Here is a 21,990-nt window from a genome sequence, read left to right on the forward strand (position 1 = left end):
CTTTTTGTATAAATGAGGGCTTGTTTGGAAGTGTTTTCAATATGACTGAAAACAACTTTTGGTGAAAATGTTTTTGAAATCAATATTTAGTAAAAATATAAGTATATCCTGAAAAAAACACTATAAATCTTCATGCAAGAAGCACATATCTAGCGGAGGATTCGAGTTTGAGACGTACTCTAACGTTTAAAAGAAATATATCACCAGACAAACAGTAGTTGGTAACGCAAAAATGTTGGGTGTCCAACCAGAATGCAACCAGGCGGACTATGAAGCATATAGGAAAGACCCAAAGCCCACCTTCATGGGCCACTAGAGCAGTGGCATATTTTTTCATCATCAGAGTTCTCATTTCAAACATTCACCACATTTTCATGCACAAAGTTTGACTCGTAACATATTTTGAGATAAAAAAATGGTACAACATAGCTACAGAAACAGATCATTTTCGCTTCATTTTTCATCGAACCTTGAAATTTTGAGCTAGACTAATGCTCCGCGACATCCCTGATCTGGTTCTTCGATTCAGCATTTCAGCTTTGGTCCGATACACCATACTTGGTGTCCCTTGTCCCATAAGAAGCAATTGGTAATAGTCTTTCCATAGATTGGCCAGAAAGTCATAACATTGCATTTGATCCTGGTTACCGGTGATCTGCCAGTTGTCTCTGCTTGCAATCCAAGCAATGTGATAGAACCCTATTTCGAATCATGTCTTTGTTGTAGAGGACAGCTTAAATCCCCCAATGCTAACTAGACGATTAGTTGGAGCATTGGAGGTGATCTCATTCATCACCAGTAATCCATACACGAACACGAGCCATCTTTGAAGTGGTGAAACCGAAGCTTATCCCGAACAATAATTTCTCGTTTGGTAACCATAGAAATAAACTTAATTGCCTCATGGCAGTCCTCGCACATTCGAAGGTTCTTTACAATCCGAATGGACACACCATCCTTGGTTTTCAACAGCCCAAATGTGATTGCTAGCTTCTCACTATGATATCTAAGGGCATATTCCCTCTCTTCTTCTTCCACTTCATGCATCACTGACTCAGGCGCCGGTGCATACCCTGCTTCCCTGCACCGGGACATTAGTTCATCTAAATGCTGATAAACTTCACTAGTCTCGGGGTGGGACTTGTCTCCCATGCTAAACAGGTAGGTTCTGTGATTCAAGTCAATCGTGCTATAGCCAACTCGCTTTCTCAAGCTTCTTCCCATCATCATGTTTCTAATCATTTCCACCCGATCCATCCGGCCTGCCAGTGCATATATATTCGAAAGCATTACATAATGGCCAGGATTTTCAGGCTCAACCTCCAACAGATGCTCAGCAACTATTACACCAAGATCGAAATTCTTGTGCATCTTGCAAGCCCCAAGCATGGCAGTCCAAACAGCCGGGGCTGCCTCCTCAGCACCAAGCTCTTTAATCAACTGATATGCTTCATTGAGAAGCCCGGCACGCCCGAGCATATCAACTAGGCAAACATGATGCTCCGCACTTGGCACTAAGCCGTAATCTTGCCTCATGCTTGCATAAGCCTCCCGGCCTTCTGGAACTAGCCCTGCATGAGCACACGCTGCCAGGACTGCCACAAAAGTGACGGTGTTAGGAACAGGACCGTGAGCTTTCATTTCACGGAAGAGCTCCACAGCTTGAGTACCATAACCATTCGTTGCATACCCAGAAATCATAGCCGTCCAAGCAATCACATTCCGTTCCTTCATCGAATCAAAAACTTCTCTTGCTTTACTCACATTCCCACACCTAGCATACATGTTAATCAGTGAAGAGCCTAGAGCCACATTCACATGAAGGCCACTGTTAATAACATCACGATGCACCGAACAGCCTAAGCCAAGAGCTCCCAACTGAGAACAAGCCGCCAATACACTCACGAAAGTCGTCGAATCAGGTTCAACACCCAATTCCCGCATTTGATCAAACACCTCAATCGCTTCTTTCGATAACCCGTTTTGCTCATAACCCGAAATCATCGAATTCCAAGCCACAACACTTCTGTCCGGCATTTTATCAAACATCTTCCAGGCGGCACCCAAATCTCCAGATTTGCAATACAAGCTAACGAGAGCGGCTTGAACAAACGAATCCGCGCCGTACCCACATACCAAAGCATGCGAATGAACGCCTCTTCCGAGTCTCAGATCAGAAAGATCGGCACACGATTTAATCACCGACGTAAAAGTGTAGCTCGACGGCGGAATGCAGAAGGCGAGCATGCTGTGGTAGAAGAAAACGGTGTATTGCGGGAAGCTGAACTTCGAAGAGGCTTTGATGAGGGAGTTGAAGAGGAAGGCGTCCGGGCTCGGAACAGAGAGGAAGAGGCGGTGCGTGTAGAAAATCGAACCGGCTTCGCAGGCCAGAGTGAGGAGCTTGGTGAGGAGGGCGCGGCTGCGGTGCGAACCGGACACGACGAGGTGGGCGTGGACTTGTTGCAGCGGTTTGATCCGCGGACCGGCTCGAAGAAGAGCTAGGTAGGCCGGAGACTTCGGGGCTGAACCGGCGACTCCGAGATCGTGCCGGAGCTGTTTGGCTTCCATGAAAAGAGAAGGGAATTGTATGAGTTGTTCCAAACGCAGCGTTTTAAGTTTTAACACGCATTACAAATTAATTTGCAGTTCGCGCGAGCAAACTCTCAGTGCAAAGCGCAGCGTTTTAACTTCCATGAGGGGTTTCCTTTTCCTCCTCATCACCCCGTCTCCGACAGCAGTGGCCGTTCATGACTAGGCCAGGGACTGCTCTGCTCGTGTACGACTGTCGGACCAACATTACATAGTCTGTCTATGGTTCGGACAGACTGACCGTCTCACAAAAATATGAGATCCTCGGTGTTTGTGTATGCTGCTTTATACCGCTGCCATACAAAAAACTCAAGCCTTGGTTCGAGGCTTGAGGAGGTTTCGAGTGGCTATATTTCGGAAGTAAGGTAAAAATAATTAAAAAGTAGATGCGGATTAGATTAGTTAGGTAGAGCATCGTGTTTGTTGCCTTACATCTGAATTCAAAGTTTCCTTCTTATAAATTAGAGTAGTTTATGACATCGTCTCATGAAAAACTGTTTTCGTTGTCCCTTGCAGAGGACTTGGGAAAGAGTAAACCTTGCAACAACGTTGGATCAACTCGGTAAGTCCAGCAGTCAAGGGCTCAAAGCATGTTCATGTTGTTCCTTGTTAACCTTTCCATTGCCAAAATGAAGTGTTGCTCGCTAATATTAACAGAATCAACTGAAGATAGCTAATAACTAACCTGAACTCTACTTCCATCATTCCATGAGCTAAGGCAATGTGGTCATGTAGGTTGTGTTTGTTGGTTTCAGAATCCAGAATTTCGGTGGCATATGGAGAAATTTTAGTTTTGTGTTCAACCACATCCGTCTTCAGGCTATCCTGACCGTTGGATCATAGTGTACAGTGTTATCTTGGATGTGCTTGAGATTCCTTTATCTACTGTTAGCCTGAATTGATCTTTGAAGTAGACAAAATCTGCTGGTTTACTATTGAATTAGTGTAGTTTTCCTTACCTATGTTGCTGTTATCAAGAAACTCGTGACATCTGTTAATGTTAAGAAGAAACATTTAGAAGAATCAAATTATCGAACAAAAACATCACCTATATCAACTCTTAATGTCATATTAACATTTGAGTACATGATTTTTTTCTAAATGTTATTTTTAACTTTTAATTATTATTTTTTAAATATGAAATAGAACTTTGAGAAATAACCCTAAAACAATAAGAATAAAAAAAAGACGATGAAACACCACCAAAATGGTAATATTTGTCCAAAAATTGTAGCTAATGGTTTTGTAACCAAGTTATGCAATTAAATCACGTTATTGCTAGCCCATTATGAGATTAAGTCCACTCAATCTTATTAGTATAAATAATATCTTTTGTTAAAAAAAAAATAGAGATATATCCCGATGATGCTGTTAATTAACATCAATATATGTCTTATTAAAAGGCAATAGGACATTGCCAACTATTAGGGAAAATGTTAATTTTCACACATCAAAATCACACTTAACCCTGGGACAGGTCACCTAACAATTAAAAATTCTAGAATCTCAAAGAAACAGATATAAGCCTGTGGTAGTTGATCATGTTCATATTTTTCTAAAATCATTCGTCATACTCATATATAGTATGAAAGAGAAGAAAAAAAATTCACAAGGACATTTCCGAAAAAAATAATATACAAAGGACTTTTTCATAAATTCCAAATTAACAGCCATTCAAGTACAATATTACATTCAATTTTTTACGGTGGAAAAAGCAGAAATGCTGGGAAATATCGAAAGGAAAATTAACCCAACAGAATTTGATGGTAATTAACTAGGTTTTACCACGAAGAGAGGATTAAGAGCATTGTAAAGAGTAAATAGATTAAGCACATAGTAAAATATTGCTGCAAGGATGCCAGCAACAAGAGCCCCATTGACATGGTTGCAAAACTTGGACACTTGTCCACAAATTGGCAGCCAACCAGCGTGAGTGTTCCCTTTCTTCGCCACTTGACCTATCGCCAGGGCTGCTGACATGCTTGAAGTAAGAAGAAGAGCTGCAACCTGCAACAGTTTCAATCCCTCAGTTCCCATTAAGTTGGAAATTAGAATGACGGTTCTCGAGCGGGAAAAGAGACTTACATGAAACAAGAACACTAAAGTGGTGGTTTACGGCCCGTGCATGTCTATCACGTGTCGCCATGTGTTTTAACTTTTTTACATGACATTGCATGATTGGTTCGGAACACAATCACTTTAGCGTTTCTGTTTCATGCAAGTCGTTATCCTCAGTCTGACTTCTTCTTACACCGATTTCATGTTGGTAAACAAGTCATTATTTCAGATAAAAAAGGAAGAATTCACTTAAACTATGAAATTAAATAAAGGAATAACATGGTGTTTTTACCACATCTAGGATGACAACAATGCGCCACAGTGAGCCCTTCGAAGAAAGAAGCAGGATTATAAGGTTGTATCCACTTACAATTGCCTCCACAATCACAAAGTACCTTTTTACATGTTTTAAAACAAAGAAAAAGTTATACAAAATGACAAGAAAAAGTTCTATAAAAGCATTAAGAAGATGATTAATTGCGAGGAAAATGGACTATCTAGAGAGAGAGAGAGGTCGACGGTCTACCGAACTCGGATGCATATTGCGTTTAACAAACTGACCTAATTCACGTTTGCGAATTTGTTACAAACTTGGAGAAACTTGAAGAGTAAACTTACATGAAAGTCGAGGAATCGCTGAATTTGGCCTTGAAGGTCAAGTTCAAGACCCTGGTAGAGTCGTGGCTGGTGACCATAACTATGGTGGCAGAAACAGTAGCAGCCAAGGCCAGCAGCCTCAGCACAAAGGTGAAGATCCTCCTGGTCTGAGTCATGGAGAAGTTAACCTAAACGACACAGTTTTACGACGAAACGAAGAACTAAGCTAGGGAAGATCGAAATGCTGAGGGGTATATTTAGAGCAGAAGAGGGTAGATGTAGAGAGTGTGTTAGGAGGACAGATAGGAGGTGGGAGGGAGGGCACCTGTCTTCTTTGTATTTCTTCACACCAACAAGGGTTTGGTTACCTGCAAATTGTACAAGAGCGTGAAGATTGCCGCAACACCAGCCAATTAAACTTTTACACAGCAACACGGGCCCCGGCCCGACGAAACCCGTTTTGGGTCCGTTCAGAGTTTGGCACGTGGTTTCTTTCTACAAGCAAAGTTTTGATGAAGAATTTGTGTGTAAATTAAGGGATCATAGCATGATCCATTTATATTATGTGATTGCATGCATGCACTCCACATGATCGATTGTTCTCGTTTTGATTATGTTTCGTGATATGAATCGGCCACAAGGTCAAATAGCATTTGGCTTTTTAATAAAAATTTGTACATGGTTCTAGTAAAACGGTTGAAGAAAAATATGTACGAGCACAAGCACTTCTTACATAAATTGTATCAAAGGGGCCCATGATCAGAAGTGACGTTTACCATTAAACGTGATTAACCAAAGTCTAGCTACATCTAGTGTTGGTTTTACTTTTATTTTAATCTACACCAACTATCTAGTAGGTTATTATAGGACACATACACACACCACAAGTATGATGCCTATGGCCATAGGACACAATGGAGGAGTAGTGAGATATTTATGATATACCTCTAGCTTCACTGCCGAAAGCAGTGTCGGACAACTTCACTAGCCACGGCTAATGCCGGTGTGTATATATGCTATTTTATTCAGCTTCACCTTTGGGTGATGGACAGGTTATTCAGCTTCACCTTCAGGTGATGGACATGTATTGCCTTTAGGCGATTATGATACCCCTAGAGAGTAAAATATGGATGAGATTTACAGATTTGTTTTCGGATGGTTTTTACTACCATCTATAAGCATTGTTTTATGTATACATGTTTTACAAATGTTTTCACGGCATGCTAGAGTTTTCAGAAAACTTATTATGTAGTACTATATATATGTTTTCAAAACAAGGGGTTAGTATGTTCATAAAGAAAATGATTCTCTTATTATTAGTATTATTATAAATTTTGGTCCACTCACCTTTTCTGTTTTTGCACCCCCTCATGAGTTATAATCGTGGCACACAATCCCGGAGTTAGGGCAATTCCACGTAGGGATCTTCGAGTCTTCTCTATGTGGTACCGATTTCTTGGTTCATACCTTTTTATAATTATCCTTTCCCATTATTCTTAATTAGTTTTATGCTCTGAACACGTCCCTACATTAGCATATCCATTTCTAATCACATATTTTAATTCTCATGCATGTTTTAAATGGCTTCGTCACCCTCGGATGTCGGCCAACATGTGTCATCCTAGTATTAAAGAGATATCGGGATTGAGGCATGTCAGGAGTGATGTTTACAATTGAACGTGATTGACCAATGTCTAGTTTACTAGGGTTGGTTTTACTTTTGTCCTAATCTACACGAGTCTTCAAAGCCTAAAGAATTGAAATAGTAAAAGTGAAGGAAATTTGTCAAGGAACCTATAACTTGGTTAAGTAAGAATATTTATCTTTACTTTGCTTATCCTTCCCATCATTGCTTATATCAAAAGACAAGTGAACAAAATGAGAGTATAATGAGAAGGAAATTCTATATATGCTAAAAGGCAATAAAAATACTAGTCATTCAATAGTGTTTTGACGGTTTTGCTCTCATTTTACTGTTTTTACCTCTTATTTTTTTAAGTGCTGATGTTTCGATCCCATTGTCTTATCCCTCTAATATAATATCTTTTTTTTTTTTTTTACCAAATTGTAATAAAATTCATCAAAAACTAGAATTTAGATCAATAGACGAAGTAAGATTCAAGTTTGGTAATGAACGGGGGTGAAAGTTAGCTCAAAAATATATTATTACAGACAAGGCGAGTCCTTGTGACTCTTAACATATCATCAAATAAACGAATCTCAATTTATTTAGACGGATTCTCAAAATATTAATATCCAAGATTCATAATAGAGCTTTAATTATCAAAGTCATCTGCAACCATATTTTTCTCCTAATACACATGAATCGGTTCACAACCTCCAATACGTCTCATAAATTGTCTGTAGTAATCAATATGTTACCAAGAGGGTGAAAACTTGTATTAGTCATATCAGTGACTAGATGAACCATCAAGGCCGCATCCATCTCTAAGTACTAAGTTTGAAATTAGGATCACACGTCAAATATCAGAATACTTCCCTCATGAAGAGTAGTTAGTGTATTTTATTTTCAATCGTTGAATCAGATGGATTGAGTAAGAACAATGAAAAAATTAACAAAAATATATGAAAAGTAAAAATAAGTGTTTCTAGCATTTATTCCACTACGAGAGTCAACGTCGTTTTTCCATCTTACGACCGAAACCGCCTAAATCTTTATGTCGTTTTTTATCCAACCGAACCACCTCTCTACCTCCTTGTCCAAAACGCATAAACCAAATAAAAGCTCACTTCACTCGACATTTCCAACTCTGCAATCCTCCCCGTAAAGTCTCCTCCGAACCCCAACGGCGAAGAAGCTCCGCTAGGGTTTCGCTAGCACTATCAAACGACCCCGTTCAATCGGACGCAGGGAACCAAACCGGACCTAGACCTAGGGTTTCGAATCCCAATCCGCCACCGTAGATCATGGAGGAGGAGCACGAGTACGACGATCAGCAGTACATGGAGGACGACGACGAAGACGAAATCACGCAGGAGGACGCGTGGGCCGTCATCTCCGCCTACTTCGAGGAGAAGGGTTTGGTGCGCCAGCAGCTCGACTCGTTCGACGAGTTCATTCAGAACACAATGCAGGAGATTGTCGACGAGTCTGCCGATATTGAGATTCGGCCTGAGTCGCAGCACAACCCTGGGCATCAGCCCGATTTCGCCGAGGTAGGGTTTCCTCCCGGGAAATTATGGGTGTGAAATTGCCTGCGTTTTCTCTAGTGAAACAAACAGGGGTTTTAGGGCTGGTTTTGCCAATGGTAGAACTTCTATTAAATGGTATTGTTGTTAACGAATTCAAGCTTCCTAATTTTTGTAGTTTTAGGGGTTATACTTGGTGCACAAAACCACAAACTTATAAGCAATTGGGAGCTAGGGTTTTATTCTCACAGAGTCACAGTTGATTTCTTCGTTATGAAAGGAAAGGAGAATTTGGAGCATTCTTTGGAGCTTTAATACTGTTGTATTCAAGCAAATAGTATCGTCATTAAATAATCCGAGCTTTGTAGTTTCGATGAAATTAAGGGTAATAGTTGGTGCAAAAATATAAAATTGGATAAGCAATTGGGAGCTAGGATATCTTTATTCCAGTTAATTATTTAGTACAAAATGGAAGTAGAATTTGGAGCATTTGTCATGGTTATGTTGTTTGGAGCTTTAACACTGTTGGGTTGGATTACAGACTGTATGCAAGATTAGCTTTGGTCAGATTTATTTGAGTAAGCCCATGATGACCGAATCTGATGGAGAAACTGCAACCTTATTTCCCAAAGCTGCAAGGCTGAGAAATCTGACGTACTCAGCACCCTTGTATGTGGATGTCTCAAAGAGGATGATAAAGAAAGGACACGATGGCGAAGAACTCACCGAGACCCAGGATTTCACCAAAGTATTCATTGGGAAGGTGTGTAATGTGATTATTTCAATAACGATGGATGAGTTTAACACTGCTAGTCAACAACTTGGTTGAATTTGTTTTGTTGCATATTATCAGGTTCCTATAATGCTTCGGTCTAGTTATTGCACACTGTACCAGAATTCAGAGAAAGATTTAACTGAGCTGGGAGAGTGTCCATACGATCAAGGTGGATATTTTATTATAAATGGGAGTGAAAAGGTTCTTATTGCTCAAGAGAAGATGAGTACCAATCATGTCTATGTGTTCAAGAAGAGGCAGCCGAACAAGTACGCCTATGTGGCTGAAGTTCGGTCTATGGCGGAGTCTCAAAACAGGCCGCCCAGTACCATGTTTGTTCGGATGCTTGCCCGGACTAGTTCTAAAGGGGTAATGAAACTGATTGTGGCAGTATTGTTTATTTTCGTCCATGTAGTGTCTGCTTTTTGTTTTCATTTTGTTTGTTTGCATTTGTATTATTGCAGGGTTCTTCGGGACAGTATATCAAAGCTACACTTCCTTATATTAAAGGGGAAATTCCTATTATTATCATTTTCCGGGCTCTTGGTTTTGTTGCCGATAAAGACATCCTCGAGCACATATGTTATGACTTTTCTGATACTCAAATGATGGAGTTGCTGAGACCTTCTTTGGAAGAAGCATTTGTGATTCAGAATCAACAGGTGTTTCATCTATTTCATGGTTTGATGTCTACAAGTTTCTCAAATTCTTTTTAGCATGTGGCTTATTATTCTATTTTCTGCTACAGGTTGCACTAGATTATATTGGAAAGAGAGGTGCAAATGTCGGTGTGAGTAGAGACAAGAGAATCAAGTATGCGAAAGAGATTCTACAAAAGGAAATGCTTCCACACGTTGGTGTTGGAGAATTTTGTGAGACAAAGAAAGCTTACTATTTTGGGTAGGTTTTTAGGATATGCATTAGCATCCAGTTGGATTTTGAATTGTTAACTAAATGTGCATTTGCGCTTGTTCCAGATATATCGTTCACAGGCTTCTACTCTGTGCACTTGGTCGGAGGCCAGAGGATGACAGGGATCATTATGGTAACAAGCGGCTTGATCTTGCTGGTCCCTTACTTGGAGGCTTGTTTAGAAATGTATGTGTTTTTAGTGGAAATTAGAGGTTGTATGAATTTTTTACCATTATGTTGTTGACCATGGAACTGTTTATGTAATCGCAGCTATTCAGGAAGTTGACTAAGGATGTGAGAGCTTATGCACAGAAGGTTATTTACATGAACCCTGAATTTATTAGATTTCTATTTTATTTGGGTTTTTACTTACATATTTAATGCATGTTGCAGTGTGTTGACAATGGAAAGGATCTTAATCTGCAATTTGCCATCAAAGCTAAAACCATCACGAGTGGCCTCAAATATTCACTTGCCACTGGAAACTGGGGACAAGCAAATGCAGCTGGTACAAGGGCTGGCGTGTCGCAGGTGTTAAATCGTTTGACATACGCATCCACCCTCTCACACTTGAGAAGACTGAATTCTCCAATAGGGCGTGAAGGTAAAACCACTTTCTGCTTTCTGGCTTCTGCTGTGTTTTGCACTGTTATGTTTCAAATGTAAGGACTTTGGATCAACCCTCTCTTCACCAATCCTCTCCCACTCAAATGACTGAATCAACCTTCCTAATGCCGGTCCAGTCAACCTGTTTGCTAGCCCAGCGCTAGGGCATCCTCGTCTTCCAGCCCCATATGCAATTAGCTTACATCCTCCTCCTTCATCACTCCATCCCTCACACCACTCCGACCTAAACTTTGTAGCGTCCTCTCACATCTCAGGGTCCCTATGGTTATAAGGTCTTTGGATTGCAGTTATAAGCCTCATCTGTGGTGTAAGGTCAAAACCTGTAGCGTCTATTTTTTCCCAATCATTTTATTGCTACTGCTGTCTGTGGTCCCCTCCTTCCCTTGAACTAACGGTTTCTTTTATCAGGGAAATTGGCTAAACCACGTCAGCTGCATAATTCGCAATGGGGAATGATGTGCCCTGCTGAAACACCCGAAGGCCAAGTGAGTATCACATTTTAAAAGTTCCAAGTCTGCAAGTTACCTTGAGAAACCCTTTCTTTCTGTACATGGCACTTAAATCTTAGTTTGTCTGTTAAACCAGGCGTGCGGGCTTGTCAAGAATCTTGCATTGATGGTATACATAACGGTAGGATCAGCTGCATATCCAATCTTGGAATTTTTGGAAGAATGGGGTACAGAAAACTTTGAGGTTTGTTCTATTAGTTGTAATGGATTCTGATCTATGCTTTCTTTATTTCTTTAGTTTAACAAGCATCTTTATCTTGGCTGTAGGAAATATCTCCTGCGGTTATACCCCAAGCTACAAAAATTTTTGTGAACGGCTGTTGGGTTGGAATCCATCGTGATCCTGAAATGTTGGTGAGAACATTAAGAAAGCTAAGGCGACGGGTGAGTATCTCTTTTATTTATTCCTTTAAAATTGTAAATTTGGGTAGATATGTGCCAAAAGAACAATGCTCAATCTGCAACATTCAAAACATTGGCTTTTTAATCAGAGTCTATGTTTGGTTAATTTTCCCCATTCTTTTCTTCCTCGTTTCCTTTTCACCTTGTGATTTGGTCTTACCTGCCCAATCTTATAGCACGTGCTTATAACCATTCTGACTAGTAACTTTCCACGTTCAATTGTCACAATAAATGTTACAGATGCTGATTACTCTGTACTTGTGCAGGTTGATGTCAACACTGAAGTTGGGGTTGTGAGGGATATCCGTCTGAAAGAATTGCGGATATATACTGACTATGGCCGTTGCAGTCGTCCATTATTCATTGTGGACAAACAGAGGCTTCTCATAAAGAAGAGAGATATTCATGCATTGCAGCAGAGGGTGAGCTAGCAGAAATCTTCTATTTAATTTCTTTTGGACTTCCAATGTTTACATCAATCTATCCTTATATTCTTTCAGGAAAGCCCTGAAGATGCTGGTTGGCATGACCTTGTAGCGAAGGGATATATTGAATATATTGACACTGAAGAAGAGGAGACTACAATGATTTCCATGACAATTAATGTTCGTAGTTCTTTCTGGAAAAATTCATCTGGGTTTTATTTGGATTATAAAGAGACATGTAGAAGCTGTAGGGATTCATGATTCAATTTGGAAAAACTTGTGCGCAGGATCTTGTCCAAGCAAGACTCAATCCTGAGGAGGCATATTCGGACACTTATACACATTGTGAAATCCACCCATCACTTATTTTGGGTGTTTGTGCTTCTATTATACCATTTCCTGATCATAATCAGGTGATTTTGTTGTACAGGTGAATTTAATGAGCTTGATATGTTATTAAGTTATTATTTCATATATTTATTAGCTATTGTTGTGATCAGTCTCCACGTAATACGTATCAATCTGCTATGGGGAAGCAAGCTATGGGGATTTATGTCACCAATTATCAGTTCCGGATGGTATGATTTGGTTCCCACGTGTAACTAATTATTTTTTATTCTATTGTATTGTTGAGCGTTACAGTTGATTAATGAGAAACTTCTTGTTGCTTCACTCAGGATACATTGGCGTATGTTTTATACTACCCTCAGAAACCGCTTGTCACCACACGAGCCATGGAGCATCTCCACTTCCGGCAGCTTCCCGCTGGCATCGTAAGTATTTAACTTTTGTTTTACTATTCCTCTCTTTTCGCTTTTCTAACTAAAGTCTGATGATGAATGTTTTCTTTGTCTTCCATTCCACATCAGAATGCTATTGTTGCCATTTCTTGTTATTCCGGTTATAACCAGGAAGATTCTGTCATTATGAATCAATCCTCTGTGGACCGTGGATTCTTCCGGTCACTATTCTTCCGATCTTATAGGTCAGTTTATCTGTAACAGCTATTTTGAATACAATCATTTATTTTCCTACAATGTTGCATCAATAACTTTTTCCCATCACAGGGACGAGGAGAAAAAGATGGGGACCCTTGTCAAAGAGGATTTTGGGCGTCCTGACAGAGCAAATACTATGGTGAGAATTTCAATTTTTAGCTTATATTTCCAATGGTGCTGCTCATGTTGGACACTATGCTAAGGTTTGAGTTTACAGGGTATGCGACATGGTTCTTATGACAAATTGGATGATGATGGTCTTGCTCCTCCTGTAAGTATATGTATATTTCTATTACTACGATTTTTTGTCAGACTATACCCTGAAATAAAGATGAAATAATTAAGTTCTCTTTGATACCTTAGGGAACTAGGGTTTCAGGTGAGGATGTCATCATAGGAAAGACCACACCCATGGCTCAGGACGAGGCTCCAGGGCAAGCGAGTTCACGTTACACGCGGCGTGACCACAGCATAAGCTTGCGCCACAGTGAAACCGGCATAGTTGATCAGGTTAATTTTCATTTCAGTTCCCTCTCCCCTCTGCTTGCAGCTCTACTGCCTTCTTATCACAAGACTGGCATTTACTTTGTGTTTGTAGGTTCTACTGACGACCAATGCCGATGGGTTGCGGTTTGTCAAAGTAAGGGTGAGGTCTGTCAGAATACCACAGATTGGTGACAAATTCAGTAGCAGACATGGACAGAAAGGGACAGTGGGCATGACTTATACGCAGGAAGACATGCCATGGACTGTGGAAGGGGTCACACCCGATATAATCGTGAACCCACACGCTATTCCGTCTCGCATGACAATTGGTCAGCTGATCGAGTGTATCATGGGGAAGGTTGCAGCTCACATGGGAAAGGAAGGAGATGCTACTCCTTTTACAGATGTGACGGTGAGTTGCACTTTCTCGTGAATTGAAACGTTTCTTTAGTTGCTTCTTTTGTTTTCCCTGGAAATTCTCACGTCTTATTATTTTCTTTGTTAGGTGGACAATATCAGTAAAGCTCTTCACAGTTGTGGTTATCAAATGCGTGGATTCGAGACCATGTATAATGGTCACACGGGCAGGCGGCTCAGTGCTATGATATTCCTTGGCCCCACATATTACCAAAGACTGAAGCACATGGTCGACGACAAGATCCATTCACGTGGACGGGGCCCAGTGCAGATCCTCACAAGGCAGCCTGCTGAGGGACGGTCTCGTGATGGTGGTCTACGATTTGGAGAAATGGAACGAGATTGCATGATTGCCCATGGTGCTGCTCACTTTCTGAAAGAAAGATTGTTCGACCAGAGTGATGCATATAGGGTTCATGTCTGCGAGCGTTGTGGGTTAATAGCTATTGCAAATCTCAAGAAGAATTCGTTTGAGTGCAGGGGTTGCAAGAACAAAACTGACATTGTTCAGGTACATCAATCTCTCTCTCATACGATACATGAATTCATGCCTACAGTTATAATATTGCTCTGATCCCGTTCTTATGGTAAGAGGTTAATGCTATCTGTTGCTTGTCTTATTTTCCTGTAGGTTTACATTCCTTATGCCTGCAAGCTGCTATTCCAAGAGCTCATGTCGATGGCCATAGCGCCAAGAATGCTCACAAAGGACATAAAGCCGGCCAAAAACCAAAAGAAGAAAGGAGGCTGATATAGTTGAAGTTGATTGCAAAAACAGATACGTCCTTTGTTTTCCGAGTCTTCGTCTAAACAAGCATGGAGTTGATGATTAGAGGCTTTACCACCATAATAATAGATACACGCCGGAGTTTCAAGAGGTCGAAGGCGACTCAGAAGGTTCATTGGTTTCTGCCTCGGGCGGATTGGAAGACATTAATCAGAATCAGTAGATGTATTTTCATCGGATTCGAATGGCTTTGTGTTTGGAATCGGTTCAAACCGTATTGTTTAGGTGTCGTTTTAAGTGGAGAGTTGGAACCTCCTAATTGTAATTTTTCTGTAGTTCCATCACATGAAATCATATATATAAATACTTAAACATTTTGTGCGAGTAAATGTGTATTTTCCCAAGGTGTGCGACATGATCATTAAGCTAGGACTGGAAAAAATACCCGAAAGAACTGAACTCGATCCAAACCTAGCCCTATAATTTTTCTTGATAATCTTTTGTCAATCCTTTTCAACGATTTTTACTCTCTATGGTCGGAATTCCTCTATCATTAAGATGTTTTAGGTGAATAAGGATGATAGGCTTGTATGTTTCCTTGAATGTGATATATATGTTTTGATACAAGTGAGATTTTACTATAAATTTTCATCTAAAATTGGTAAAGGAAATAAAACTTTGAATTTGAGCGGCAAATCTTAACGTCAGCGAAACTAATGTCCTTTTCGGTCTAGTTAACGGAGTGAGGTAATGTGAGACATAACGGATGAGTTTGGGATAGATTGAAACAAAATAGACGTGTAGAAAGTAAAATAATTTATCAGAGAAAAAATAACAGTGAGAAAAATAATGTATAAATCCAGTACGATCAAAATACGGCAACAAATCTACCTCTTAATTGAAGGTCAGCATTTAAGTTAATGTTGGCCGCCAGAACGACATCGTATCATGACACGTCGTTTTCTGCAACCCGCCGTTTGTGCCAACTGCCAAGCAACAGCAAGAGAGAGGCACATAGGAGAAGGATGGATAGCAAAGTGGAGGTAGACGAAGCGCCGCAGCCGGAGCTCCAATCCACCGCCGCACAGCCATCACCGCCTTCGGGTGAGTCAGTCAGCCTCTTTCCGTTTTAGATTCGTATCAATTGGGTTTTTCTTCTTCTTGGAAAAGGGAAAAGGTTTTTGGATTCTTCGTTGTATTGTATGTGATTATGATTAGCATTTAGCAACCGCAACTGGGTTGGGTTCACTTTTAATTTTAAAGGTTACCCAATTAGGCGCATATATGTGTGGCCAGGTTGGCTAGAGCGTATGTGCTTTCTTTATGCAACCGAGTTCGAATCCTTCCCCAATAGTTTAGATTTAAGGTAGAATATCGCTTGTATCGACCAAAAAAAGTTACCCACTTGCTTTGTCGCAAAAGTTTCTACTGTAGGAATGGAAAGTGAATAATTTGGGTTACAGTGCATAAATTTCAATGGAACTGGATTCCTTCCCTCCAAATCCCCTCCCGTCCGGACGTTGACGTGATTTAAGGGGAGGGGGATTTGGAAGAATATTCTTTAAAGCCTTTCATTTCATTGTGGGATTAATAAATAGTGCAAGGTTTTCTCACATGGTGTGTGATTGTGATGTAGAAATAGCTCAAATGGTTTGTGGCTCTTGCCGCCGCCTGCTTAAGTATCCACGAGGAGCCAGACATGTCGAATGCTCGTGCTGTCAGACAGTCAACTTTGTTTTAGAAGGTTCTTCTCTCTTCCTTCAATTACTAAGTGGCTAATAAGTTACGCTTCTATATATGTTTTGTTCTCTCCTTTTCTTCTTAGTTTTCGATAATTTATGATGATTTTCTATATCTTGCGCTAAAAGATATGGCGGCAATGCAAAAAGGGAAAGAGAGGTTGCGGTGGCATTGAAATTCCTGCAAATAAGCCATACGTGAAGCTAAAGCGCGACCTAAACTAACCTCAAAAAGGAAAATTTCGCAATAATACTCTAACAGATATGATCGGATGATCGGATCTTTTGAGTTGATTGAGCCCTCCAGTGCCTCACTCAATGTGATTTCCACAGTCCATACGCAATGTGCAATACTTGGGTTCTACGCCAAAAATTCCCATGGACTTAAAATTGAGTCATGGACTTAAGTTGTTGAAGTTGGCTTCAAGTGCAATATGCTTATGAGAACAAAATTTGTCTTTCGCCCCGTACACTCCTCATCACTGAATTGCGAGTAATTTATAATTCTATTGCTTCTCTTGTAGATTGATAGATTTCAGTTACCAGAGCCTTCGAGCCTATTGTCTGCGTAGTAATGTGTCATTTTCTCTTCTGCAAATGTATGTTCTAGTTTCTAATGGATTCTTCTTTTATCAGCTCATCAGGTTGGACAAGTTAAATGTGGTAGTTGTGCAGTGTTGCTGATGTACCCATATGGAGCGGCGTCCGTCAGGTGTTCCTCTTGCAATTTTGTGACAGAAGTTGGAGTAAGTAAACAATTTACTTGAAAAAGTAAAATAGTTACGTATGTGCTCTAGACATATCGGAGCCATTCATTTATGTATGTTGCGATTGTAATCCATTTGTAAGAGGTAGCATTCAGAACAATATTCCGGGATAATCACTAAGTTATGTCGTTATACTTCTCGCATGTTTCCCTAAGTATAAGTTTTGGTTTTGTAGACTTCACAATAGGTATGATGCGATGAGGAAAGTTATATTTTTAATCAGTGAGCATATAGTGGTGGTTGTACGTTCATGGAGTTGTTTCGTTGGTAGTAGTCAATATAGTATCATTACAAGGGAGAATAAGAAGAAAAGCACTTTTGAGATAAGTTGTCTGTCATTTGTATAGTTATTGCAAGTAGATTAGAATGCAATTGCTTTTGTTTCATTTGTGTGATTGGATGTGAAATGTTTCTTTGTAGGAACACAACAAGCGCCCGCCATGGTCCGTCCAACAGGGGCAATCACCAGCTCCTCCTAATCCTGCTCACTAAACTGCTCATGCGAGTGCGGCAGTCCAGAAATTGTAACCAGCATCCGAAGCTTGGCAGTACTCTGCCTTATATTGCCGTTGCATGGATTGGGGAAGAACGAAGGGCTTACACCAGAACTGGTTGATTTGATCTTCGCAGGAAAGGATCTTCTTGGTACGATTGACAATGAACAACTCTTCTCCAAATTTAATTTGCGACTGTATATGAAGTTAAACTGTTGAGCCATAATAAGCTGTTTCGGACGAAAATGTAACGAGACGGATTTGACATTATGTTAGCTAAACTATTTGAGAGAAATGATATGTTGTGTGACAACCAACAAAGATCACTGATCTCTAAAATTTTACTATGCTTAGGGTGCAAGCAATTCCCATGACGAAGAGAGAAGCATTCTCGAAAGTCATGGGAAATTATAGTACAACGGTACTAACGGACATTAACAACAATTTCGGTTCACTACCATAGCGAAACTGAGAAAACTACGCAGAACCATGTACTATATCATATTGAAAGTAATAACAAACGTAACACCTTGGGTTAACGGAGATTTAACAGCTGAATATTCGTAGCACTGCCCTTTTGAACTCTGAAGTGATCTTCAATCATCTGCTGGGATGTCGTCGTCGGAACCATTGTCCAAAAACGAACCAAGAGTCTTTCTCAGAACGCTGAAAGTTCTGTCGTCCTGTGATTGCAAACAGAAGAACAAATCTTGTTTTGAGACATGTTTGCAGAGAGAGAGAGAGAGAGAGAGAGAGAGAGAGAGGTACCTGCTTCTTCTTTTTCAGTGACTCTTCCAGTTTGGCAATTTTATCAGCGCAACCTTTCTCATGCTCAGAAATCAAACTCCCTTCTCTCTTCCCTGACATCAACCCACCGGAACATTAGCAATATCCGATTCCCACTTCACGGTAAGGAGAGAGAGTTTTCTTTTGCTTACTCAATTGTTCATATCGTGCGCAGAGCCTTTCCTTCTCTTCTTCGTACTTCGAAATAATTCCTGTCTAACAACTTCCACAGTTAGTAATCAACAAAGACCAATAGCAGTCATTTGCATTGTTCTCTCTCCCTACGTTTTGGATATAGCTCAACAGAAGCATTTCCTTTGCCAAAACCGAACAATAATGCCCAACAACATCGAGGGTCTACACATAGATTCATGATTATATGATTGCAAGACCTATACTGCGGTTCGGGTATGATCTTTAATTTCACTTTTACAGGAAAAAGGAGATGAGAATGCTTCGTTGAATATATGTCCATATGAGATATGACAAGATTAAGAATGAGAATTTTCGAGGTAGAGTAGGAGTGGATGTTGAAGATAAGATAAGAGAAAATCGGATAAGATGGTTTGGACATGTGAACTGAAGACCTACCAATACTCCTGTTAAAAGATGCGATTATAAGACTGAGACTCAAGGCAAAGGGGGTAGAGAAAGACCTAGGAAGACTTGGAAAGAGACTAAGAAAAAACATTGAGTACTTGGAGCTACCGGAAAACTTGGCGCAAAACCGAGCGTAATGACGTTCTAGAATTCATATAGCCGGCTCCAATTAGTGAGATAAGGCGTTTTTTTGTACAGGAAAACGGAGAGAGACCACAGAACTACATGTAAAGTAAACCTCCTATCCACGAACCAAAAAGTATGCAGAAACATAAGTCAGTTTCTGATAGTTAACCTAGTCGCACTACCTTTCTCTCAGTTACTGTGACCAGATTATATCGACTTGAATTTTTATACTACGAACTACGAAGACAAAACCGATGCAAGGAGTGATGCTGATTGGATCATATACTGTATGCCAAGAACTGACCTATTAGGGTTTAGGACTACCTTTCAAGGCCTACAGATGGTTTGCTTGATCCTTTCAAAACTTTTCATAAACTGCTTGGAACTTGATAGCTTCAGTCTTCAAGCAGTTCTCACACTGCATACATAAAATCAAATTAATCAGAACAATAAATTAGGGCATTACACAATGCCTTCCAACATAACAACTACATATTCAAAAATTTCGTGCCGGATCACCCGTCGTTTTTTCCACAGCTCTTCGAAAGGGATTTAGCGAAACTTTGCCTGACAAGTAAAGAAAACAAAATGTACCCGATTAGTTCACTTGTTGCGAAGAAACCATTGATGTGAAAAAATTGAAGGAAGAAGAATCGATGAATCGGAAAATCGTACTTGGAGAGGTCGAGGTCGAGATCGAAGTGATCGGAATTCGCTATCCACGGCTCGGTCCTGCGCTTCTTGTTGCTCGCTTTGGCGGTCAACATGGTTGTCAGCGTTTGGAGCTTGAGGATTTTGGTTCGGAGGTTGATGAAGGTCGTTTGAGTCACTGGGTGAGATTCTCCCGCGCATTCAAATTTGGTGCTCTTTACACTCGCGAGTTGCGACTGATAAGTGGGCCAGGCCTTAACTCACTTTTGGGCTATAATAAGTGGGCCAAATAATAAGAAAACAAATTTTTTTGGGAACTTTAACGAAAAACTTCCGGTACTGTTTACTTTAACGAAAAACCATATTTTTACACTAAAAAGTCAATCCTGATATTATTCACTTTATCCTTTATTTTGTCCTTATTGTTAAAACTCAAAGTTTTCAAATTATTTTCATTAATTTTCCTTTTTTTTTTTCCCTTTGAAAATGTCTGTATAGTAGCATTTAAGCATTAAACATTTAGTGAGTTAATATTGTCCTAACTACCTATTACATGAAGCAACCTCGTAATATGAATCGATTCTACGTTTTTACTTTCGAGTCATTCTTACAGAATTTCACTTAAATCAGAATCGTTCAGTCATTTGTTAATAACCGAAAGATTTATTTAAGATCTTAGTGTAAGGACGATCGAGCCATTGAAAATAAGTTCTTCCAATTCCATATTTTACTTACAAAAATGATGTGAGTCGGCCTACATTAGGAGCGAGACAAGCAAGCACGAACCCATGAGGGAAATGACGCTTGCTACAATCATTTGTTTGCAAAAATTTACGCACGTCATAAATTGTAAGTTGATTTATTCAATTATCGTGAATACTCTTCTCAATTTGAATGCATGTATGATAATTCATTGAGTACCTAAAACATGAAATATCCAAAAGAATGATTATTGTTGTATTAACTTACTAATTGATTTTTACCAAAAAAAATAACTTACTAATTGATTAATTCTTGAGTGTCGATTAATTATTTATGTTAAATATTAAACGTTGTGAATATGAGGACTTGGAATGGTCGATATCGGCAAGTCAATAACTCACTCTTAGAGTCATGGGTCCCGATGTCCAAGCGAATTAGCATCCTAGTCCCTATATATAAACCATCGGTAGTCAATTTAGCTAAAAATATGAAAAGTAAAAAGGAATCCGATTTCAAATTGTAGATTTGGTATCTAGTCTGGTCCACCTTTGATCTAAAGTCTATAGACTCTCGTAAATCCCAGCCCCCACCCCCCTACTGGTGTACTTAAAGAGAATTGTCGGTATTCGAAATAACATTGTAACAGTAACTTAAATCAATAACATATTGTAGAAAACTTAATTAAGAATCATAATGTTGGATAATGCATCAATCTATAATGTATTATTTGGTCCCAAGTGGATTAGATTCTAAAGGTTTTTTAAGCCAAAATGGTCCTGAGATTGTCATAACTTTTTTATTTTGGTAATTGAGATTTAAAACTAATAGAAGTGGTTTATGAGATTGTCCACCATCAATCATTTTGGTCATTCTGTGAAAATTTTCCATTGAATTGAAGAAACCACTAGTTCAAGTAGAGGGGTTGATTTAACAAAAATACTCTCAATTTAACGGAGATTTTTTACGAAATAACCAAAATGATTGACGGTGAATAATATTAGGATCACTTATATTAATTTTAAATCTCAAAGACCCAAATGAGGAGTTATGTTAATTTTAGAGACTAGTTTGGCTAAAAAGCCTATTCTAAAACTTCTTCAAGGACTAAATCGAAAGTTATTAGTTCGTTGCTGATTTTCAATTTAGTCTAAACCCTAAAAGTTCATTATGCATTCCTATTAAAGACAGTCGAGAGAGAACTTGTTGTTCAAGGACTTTTTAGATAGATTTTTAAGCGTGATCGTTACAAATAACTATACCAACAAAATATTATTACTTTATTTGTTACCGTATTCCGTATAGACGTGGATGATAAGATTGATAAAACACAAACAGTAAATTCATACATTTTTTATAATAATAAATGAATAATATTATATGACAGAATGACATTCTTGATAAAAAGCTCATCGACTCGTTAACATCATCTCTAGAATAATTCCATAAAATGACA

At 39.5% G+C, this 21,990-nt stretch overlaps 4 protein-coding genes and 1 pseudogene across 4 annotated transcripts; 2 read left to right on the forward strand and 3 right to left on the reverse strand.

Annotated features, from left to right (window-relative positions):
• Window positions 1–333: 333 nt before the first annotated feature.
• Window positions 334–2,824, reverse strand: LOC137730121 (pentatricopeptide repeat-containing protein At2g33760). Its single transcript, XM_068469185.1, has one exon. It carries the CDS (start codon window positions 2,566–2,568, stop codon window positions 793–795), a length of 1,776 nt encoding a protein of 591 aa, XP_068325286.1. The 5' UTR covers window positions 2,569–2,824; the 3' UTR covers window positions 334–792.
• Window positions 2,825–4,302: 1,478 nt separating this feature from the next.
• LOC137727515 (CASP-like protein 1C2) lies at window positions 4,303–5,478 on the reverse strand. The gene is made up of 3 exons (XM_068466364.1): window positions 5,266–5,478; window positions 4,940–5,042; window positions 4,303–4,596 (listed from the first exon to the last, which is right to left on the reverse strand). Exons 1-3 carry the CDS (start codon window positions 5,418–5,420, stop codon window positions 4,360–4,362), a joined length of 495 nt encoding a protein of 164 aa, XP_068322465.1. The 5' UTR covers window positions 5,421–5,478; the 3' UTR covers window positions 4,303–4,359.
• A 2,511-nt stretch (window positions 5,479–7,989) lies between these two features.
• LOC137727876 (DNA-directed RNA polymerase II subunit RPB2) lies at window positions 7,990–15,113 on the forward strand. The gene is made up of 23 exons (XM_068466712.1): window positions 7,990–8,421; window positions 8,936–9,157; window positions 9,248–9,538; window positions 9,634–9,831; window positions 9,918–10,069; window positions 10,147–10,267; window positions 10,352–10,396; window positions 10,475–10,685; window positions 11,117–11,193; window positions 11,294–11,401; window positions 11,485–11,601; window positions 11,886–12,041; window positions 12,120–12,224; window positions 12,332–12,457; window positions 12,545–12,622; window positions 12,722–12,817; window positions 12,914–13,029; window positions 13,112–13,181; window positions 13,260–13,313; window positions 13,406–13,552; window positions 13,641–13,940; window positions 14,034–14,456; window positions 14,577–15,113. Exons 1-23 carry the CDS (start codon window positions 8,173–8,175, stop codon window positions 14,694–14,696), a joined length of 3,582 nt encoding a protein of 1,193 aa, XP_068322813.1. The 5' UTR covers window positions 7,990–8,172; the 3' UTR covers window positions 14,697–15,113.
• Window positions 15,114–15,533: 420 nt separating this feature from the next.
• Window positions 15,534–17,993, forward strand: LOC137727877 (protein LOL2-like; annotated as a pseudogene).
• A 275-nt stretch (window positions 17,994–18,268) lies between these two features.
• On the reverse strand, window positions 18,269–19,951 carry LOC137728554 (uncharacterized). The gene is given in 5 exon segments (XM_068467309.1): window positions 18,269–18,355; window positions 18,441–18,532; window positions 18,611–18,670; window positions 19,509–19,602; window positions 19,757–19,951. Coding segments are annotated over 5 exon segments (528 nt in total).
• Window positions 19,952–21,990: the final 2,039 nt, after the last annotated feature.

This window comes from Pyrus communis, chromosome 3 (assembly GCF_963583255.1).
Source record: "Pyrus communis chromosome 3, drPyrComm1.1, whole genome shotgun sequence".
NCBI classification, from domain to species: domain Eukaryota; kingdom Viridiplantae; phylum Streptophyta; class Magnoliopsida; order Rosales; family Rosaceae; genus Pyrus; species Pyrus communis.